At 47.9% G+C, this 7,652-nt stretch overlaps 1 protein-coding gene across 1 annotated transcript; it reads left to right on the plus strand.

Moving 5' to 3' along the window:
• The first annotated feature begins 281 nt into the window (after window positions 1–281).
• Window positions 282–7,280, plus strand: LOC142286387 (uncharacterized). The gene is made up of 5 exons (XM_075333356.1): window positions 282–922; window positions 1,134–1,222; window positions 1,371–1,541; window positions 2,303–2,394; window positions 7,262–7,280. The coding sequence occupies exons 1-5, from the start codon at window positions 433–435 to the stop codon at window positions 7,278–7,280; spliced, it is 861 nt and encodes a 286-aa protein (XP_075189471.1). The 5' UTR covers window positions 282–432.
• The last annotated feature ends 372 nt before the right edge of the window (window positions 7,281–7,652 follow it).

The raw sequence follows: 7,652 nt of genomic DNA on the forward strand, positions 1-7,652 counted from the left end.
ACAGATTTTGCCATTACTGAACTAGGAGATGACAGTTGGTGCTCATATACTTCTATGGAAAGAGGGAAAAGCTGGAGGCAGACACAGATATTCTACTGCAAGTTCACCTGTAGTGACAGACGATGTCACTGGTCTGTCGGTGATGTCACTTGACCTTTGACTTTGGTCCCTTTGTGATGTCATGTGACCTATAGAATGTGATCCCTTTGTGATGTCATAGAACAGTCATCAGAATGTCGCTGCAGCCTGAATATCGTCCATTTGTTTTCATCACTTAGTGGGTGAAGGCGATTTTTACTTGCGCTTAGCAAATTTTAGTGTTATATAAAATATAATACCGAATAATAGAAGGCCTGTTAGAGGAGTAGTTCCAGGAGCCATCCGAGAGCGCTCCAGAGTGGACAGGACCTTCCTCAGCCCAGAATTTCATCTATGGAGCTGAATATGGAGAGTTTAAGGAAGAGAAAGAGAGAGAGCATAGAAGAGGTGCCAAAAAAAAGGAAAATAGAAACATCAGAGGGTGATAAAGATGGCACCAACCAAAACCTTATCAAGGCTCCAAAGAGACCTGGAAGCCCGATACAGCAGAGTATCGAGAGCAAGAGGAAAAGGGGACAAGCGATGGGGGACAAAGCTGATGATGAATCCAGCGTCTCCCCCAAAGCTGAACCTGAGCTGAATATGGAGAGTTTGAGGAAGAGAAAGGGAGAAAGCATAGATGAGGTGCCAAAAAAAAGGAGAACGGAAACATCAGATAATGAAAAAGATGGCACCAACCAAAGCCTTATCAAGGCTGCAAAAAGACCTGGAAGCCCGATACAAGAGAGTATCGAGAGCAAGAGGAAAAGGAGAGAAGCGATGGGGGACAAAGCTGATGATGGATCCAGTGGGTCCCCCAAAGCTGACACTGAGCAGCTGTCAGGTGAGTACAGAAATAAGACCCCGAGAGCCAATAGCCCCAATGTAGTAATTGATGGGATTATGAACCTTTAGAATACCCCACCTATAATGATTTTTGTGCCTTTTCTCTTTGATACCTTCTAATATTGTTCTACCCCATGTTGTAATTGCTATAGGAGGCCACATTAGAATTATACAGGAATAATACATCTTATTTCTCCTCTCTCCATCAGGGACAACCCCGGCTGAATCTCCCATCATTGTGACTGGACTGGAGAGCTTCACCTTCCATAAAATCCTTGGAGAGGGCGGATTTGGTAAAGTAAGTATTAGGAATTGTGGTGACGTCTTCCTCATGTGTGATGTGGAGCAGTAATATGACCCTAGGAACATGACTGCTTCACATCTTCTCGTCACGTCTCATGGCAGGACGGGCCTTTCCTCCAGTTCTAATGCTTTGTATCCTCCAGGTCATGTTGGCCACACATAAGGCCTCCCAACAACAAGTGGCAGTGAAGATGGTGAAGAAGAGGCTCCTACTTAATATATCAAGAGACAAGATCCTGATAGAACGACAGGTCCTGGAGATGACTAGGAAGAGTCCATTCATTACTCGGGCTTTTGCCACCTTCCAGTCCCAGGTAATCCCTCCATAAGTACTCCTATATGTACCCCTCTATAGTTACCCCTATATATATCACTTGTAAGGCCACATCTGGAATATGGGATTCACTTTTGGGCTCCACATTTTAAAAATGATGTTCAGAAGTTAGAGTCTGTTCAAAGGCAGCAACTAGATTATTGCAAGGAATGGACGACTCCCATATGATGAGAGGTGGAAAAGTTGGATTTGTTTAGCTTATAAAATAAGACTTCTCACAGGAGATTTCATTTATATGCATGAATACAAAAGACTGGAATATGACTTATTCCTTCCAAAGACAATACTAAGGACTAGGGGCACTCTCTGTGAGTGGAAGAAAGGTGATTATGGCAGCTAAATAGGAAAAAGATCTTTACAGTTAGAGCATTCACACTGTAATGCCAAACCACAAGAGGTAGCAATGGCTGACACTATCACAACTTTTATATCTGGACTCGATGATTTCCTTAGTGCACACAACATTGTCGGTTATAAATGATTTAGTTACAAAATGTATAATTGGTGGAGGAAGTTTGAACTACATGAACCAAGGTCTTTTTTCAACCTATGTAGCTATGTAAAAGGCTCACAATCTAACAGCCCTGAGCCTTCTATATATTCTATGAATGCCTGGCCATTTGGCTATTCAATGTTCTTCTAGGACATTACCATAGTATTACATGTATTATAACATTACCACCAGTGCCCCATATCTAGACTATACCAGTAACACCTATTATATCCCCTGCTTTATCACAGGACTACTTATTCTACGTCATGGAATATCTCAGCAGAGGAGACCTTCTAGACATCATGTCAACCAATGCCCCATTTCCCATTTCAGCCACCAGGTAAGACAGAACATGGATATATGACTTAGGAAAGACTATCTGACGGCTTTGCATTGCTAAACTAGCCCTAGCCCAAAAAAACACCTTTTCCAATTTAGTAAACTAAAATAAGACACAAAGACTGTGTGACATTGGATGTAAAAGGCCACAACAGCCCCGTTTATTAACAACAAACAATCAGTAACATATCTTCCATAAACATAGTAATAACTCCATAAAACTACCAGAAAAGTAGGGGGGGTAAGTGAAAAGTCCGGTTCTACATGATTGCAACCCCAGCTCCACCACGTGCCCTCAGTCGCACCACACTGGCTCAAGGACATCCAGCCGAGTGTGGCCCAACCAATGTCCCGCTGGAACCCAGCCAAGCAGGGACCCAAATTAACATATTCTGCTGAGACTCAGCACAACAGGGACCCACCTTAACCAACTATACCATTGCACCACCAGAGGTAACCCGTTCCTGCACTGGGTTACCCTCCGCTTTTTGTGCAATCCACCGACTTTAAATACTCCCCTCCTTTCTGCCACAGCGAGCTTGTATGATACCTTGTAAGTGCGAGTCCCGCCACCAAAGATCAACCAGGGCCTTCACCATGGCCCCCCAAGTACGCCAATATCTCGATGGCAATACCAAATGGGCTCAAATGAACTCCATTGAACCTCTCAACTCACCAGATAGAGACTCCAAAACCCAGTGCCGCATCACTGCTCCGCCCCTGTGGTAGTTTTTTAAAAAACGTACCCTGTCACCCAACTGTGCATACCTCCAGAACAAGTGAGCCACTATATCCGACCACACGAGCACAATACCCGGGCGGGAAGACAAGGGCCCAAGGCAGACAAGCTTGATGTCATGGATCAAGTCCCTGGACACCCTGGTCCAAGAACATCTCACCCATGTGCAGTACCAAAACATCCGGTGGTCCATCCAACCTACGTGATAGCACCAGTCCTCAAATACCCACTTCAGGGCCATTACCATACACTAAAGTTTCCCCTCCTCCCTGGCAACATTGAACTGCTGTCCATCAAGCCAAGCACCGGCCTGAAGGGAATTATTTAATTTTACCAACGTGCTAAAACGCCCCCACCCCAAAAGGGGGGGTTCCAAATACATAAAGTAACAGGACACACCTCCGACTTCGGGGTACAAACCAAACGACCCATATGCCACAAAGTTTGCCATACCATACATAACTAGCCAACTGAGCCCAACCAATTGTACGCACCTTAAGAGCCCCCCAGACCCCAGACCAGCAGCCACTACCGCTGCCCCACTCCAAAGATGAGACACGAACTTCTCACCCATTCTGCCACTATAATGCGGATACAACAACACCCCCTAACTGAAAGGAAGGCAACCCTGATTTGTCCTGAAGTCCCATTTTTCCCTGCATAAAATGCACTACACCTTAATCCCTCTTTAGTTATGCAAAGAATAACAAAGTTTATTGACGCACAAAAATACAAGTCACACAAAAGAAAAAAAATGGCCATAATATATAACCATTAAAAACACCATAAATATGGGGAAAATAACCCTTGAAATGGGACAGAGAGATGGCTAAATAGCCATAGGATATGAATAGCCTAAGCCAATGAAGTATGTATTCTATAGGCTGTATCATGCATAAGTATATCATGTATAAACATTTACCAATGATGGATTATATCATGCATGAGAACATCAAAGAAGTCATGAATTGTTGTATTATGCCAAAAATCACAATTGTGCAAAAACCCAATAGGCTATAATAGATATTTCCTGGAAATATAAACTGATATAGTCAGTAAAATACAAATGTGACAATAACAATAGTCACTGAAAGACAGGCAGTGCTTTATGTAAAAGCACTACATGTCCCAGGAAAACGGGGATCCCCATAAAGATAAGCCCCCATACCAGTGACTATTGTTTCAGTGATGGCATAATACAACAATTCATGACTTCTTTGATGTTCTCATGCATGATATAAGCCTACAGGATACATCCATCATTGGCTAATGTTTATACATGATATACTTATGCATGATACAGCCTATAGGATACATCCTTCATTGGCTTATGCGGGCGTCACACGGGGCGATATGTCGTGCGATCGCACCTGCCCCTGTCGTTTGTGCGCCACGGGCAATTAGTTGCCCGTGGCTCACAAAGTCGTTTAACCCCCGTCACACGTACTTATCTGCCGGACGACCTCGCTGTGGGCAGCGAACATCCACTTACTGAAGTGGGAGGGACATTCAGCGTCACAGCGACGTCACACAGCGGCCGCCCAACAGAAGTGGAGGGGCGGAGATGACCGGGACGTAAACATCCTGCCCACCTCCTTCCTTCCGCATTGCCGGACACAGATAAGCTGTGTTCATCGTTCCCGGAGTGTGACACGGAGCGATGTGTGCTACCCCGGGAACGATGAACAAGCGGCGCAGAGAAGAATAAACGACTTTTTGAAACTGAGCAACATGTCAACGAGCAACGATAAGGTGAGTATTTTTCCTCGTTCACCGTCGCTTGTAGCTGTCACACGCTACGATATATCAAACGATGCTGGATGTGCATCACTTACGACGTGACCCCGCCGACATATCGCCCAAAATATTGTCCCATGTGACGCCCGTATTAGGCTATTCATACCCTATGGCTATTTAACCATCTCTCTGTCCCATTTCAACTTTGTTATTCTTTGCACAATTAAGTACTCTGGTCCTCCTATTTTAGGTATATGCTATAGAGCAGGGGTGGGGAACCTTTTTACTGCCGGGGGCCATTTGGAATTTCCTACTAACCTTTGGGGGCCGCACAAAATTATCAACTTGAAAAGTACCCTGGTATATTTGGTCAAACGATTAATTAACTCACCCCTAGTGTGGTGGCTGGAGCTGCTTCTTTGGTGCGGCTGTGATGTTCGATGATATTGATCATCTTGTTTCTCACAGCTGCTGGGGATATATGTCACAGGAGGGGCTGAGGCGTATACATCACAGGAGGGGCTGGGGACATATGTCACAGGAGGGGCTGAGGCGTATACATCACAGGAGGGGCTGGGGATATATGTCACAGGAGGGGTGAGGCGTATACATCACAGGAGGGGCTGGGGATATATGTCACAGGAGGGGCTGAGGCGTATACATCACAGGAGGGGCTGGGGCATATACATCACTAGGGGGGCATGGACAGCCCTGGCGATGGCACAGACACGACTGGGGACAATGACAACACTAGGTGGCAGCACGGACAGCACTAGCTGGCAGCACAGACAGCACTAGGTGGCAGCACAGACAGCACTAGGTGCAGCACGGACAGCACTAGGTGGCAGCACGGACAGCACTAGGTGGCAACACGGACAGCACTAGGTGGCAGCACAGACAGCACTAGGTGGCAGCACAGACAGCACTAGGTGGCAGCACAGACAGCACTAGGTGGCAGCACGGACTGCACTCGGAGGCAGCACGGACTGCACTCGGAGGCAGCACGGACTGCACTCGGAGGCAGCACGGACTGCACTCGGAGGCAGCACGGACTGCACTCGGAGGCAGCACGGCCTGCACTCGGAGGCAGCACGGCCTGCACTCGGAGGCAGCACGGCCTGCACTCGGAGGCAGCACGGCCTGCACTCGGAGGCAGCACGGACTGCACTCGGAGGCAGCACGGACTGCACTCGGAGGCAGCACGGACTGAACTAGGAGGCAGCACGGACTGCACTAGGAGGCAGCACGGACTGCACTAGGAGGCAGCACGGACAGCAATAGGGAGCAGCACGGACAGCACAAGGTGGCATCACTAGGGAGACACAGACAGGACTGGGGAAGCATAGAAATCACCAGGAGGGCACGGACTGGGGGGCATAGACAGCAGTGATGAATACAGACCACTGGAGGGTACACAGTACTGAGGGGTGGCACACAGCACTGGGGAGCACGGACAGCATACGGGGGCACAGACAGCACTGACCGTGGCATGGACAGCACTGGTGGCAGCATGGACAGCATTAGGTGGTGCGGACAGCACTGGGGGAGCACAGACATCACCCAGGGGGTACAGACAGCACTAGGGAGGCATGGACAGCAGTGAAGGGGTTACACAGCACTGAGGCGGTACACAGTGTACTAGAGGGTACATAGCACTGGGGGTACACACTGTACTAGGGGGTACACAGTACTGGGGGGTACACAGCATTAGGGGGTACACACTGTACTAGGGGTTACAGAACTGGGGGGTACACACAGCATTAAAGGGTACACCCTGTACTAGGGGGTACATAGCACTGGGGGTTCACACAGCATTAGGGGGTACACACTGTACTAGTGGGTACATAGCACTGGGGGTACACACTGCACTAGGGGGTACACAGCACTGAGCGAGGGTAGCAGCGATGGGTTGAGCACTCACAGTTCTGGGGTGGGGGAGGAGTCACACACACAGCACAACACAGGTCTGGGAGGCTGGTAAATCTACTGCAGCTCTTCTGTGACTTTATCGCAGCATGCTGCTTACCCCGCCCACCAGAGCACACTAGCACAGGTCGTGGTTAAGCCTAGAATGTATGGGCTGCAGTCAGGTCCTGGAAGTCAGGATCTGGATAGAGCCCATACATTCTAGCATCTACTCTCAGGTCATCAGGCAGTGGGATTTAAAGGGCCAGCAGCCGGGAAAAGCGCGGCTGTCGCCAGAGCACAGCGGTCCCCGGAAATGTGCCCGGGGGCCGCATACAAAGTCGCCACGGGCCGCATATGGCCCGCGGGCCGGAGGTTCTTCTCCCCTGCTATAGAGTAAGTGCTAGGCACAGTTAGACCCCATTGTGGGCTTCCGTGACCTCAAATTTGTATAGTCATTGTTATGAGGTATATTTTTCCTCCTTAGTTATGTTGCCGTCCCTTGAACCCCTTTGGGGCACCCAGTCCAGGCTGTCTTTACATGAAGATGATGGTTGTCAGGCTCAAATGGCTTTACGTCATTATTCGCCTCAGTTTAGTTTCATGAAATGATGGATGTTGATCATTTTCTGTTGTTTTATTTCTCATTAGATTTCTTGCTGCTGAGCTGATCTGTGGGCTGCAGTTTCTCCACTCCAGAGGCATCATACACAGGTAGGTGCAGTACGTCTTCTCTGTAGACCTGGTATATATACTCTTATACCCTCATCCTAATACCCCCTGTAGACATTTGATATCTCAGGCCCTAAAACGTTATCAGCCCGGCTAATATAATAATTGCATTATGGTATTTTTTAAACTCTTTCCAGAGACATAAA

The sequence above is a fragment of the Anomaloglossus baeobatrachus genome, chromosome 2 (assembly GCF_048569485.1).
Source record: "Anomaloglossus baeobatrachus isolate aAnoBae1 chromosome 2, aAnoBae1.hap1, whole genome shotgun sequence".
NCBI lineage: Eukaryota > Metazoa > Chordata > Amphibia > Anura > Aromobatidae > Anomaloglossus > Anomaloglossus baeobatrachus.

Coding starts and splice junctions, on each gene's coding strand:
- LOC142286387 (XM_075333356.1), top strand. CDS start 433: ATGGAGCTGAATATGGAGAGTTTAAGGAAGAGAAAGAGAGAGAGCATA. Junction 923..1,133: donor TGACACTGAGCAGCTGTCAG/GTGAGTACAGAA, acceptor TCTCTCCATCAG/GGACAACCCCGGCTGAATCT. Junction 1,542..2,302: donor TTGCCACCTTCCAGTCCCAG/GTAATCCCTCCA, acceptor GCTTTATCACAG/GACTACTTATTCTACGTCAT.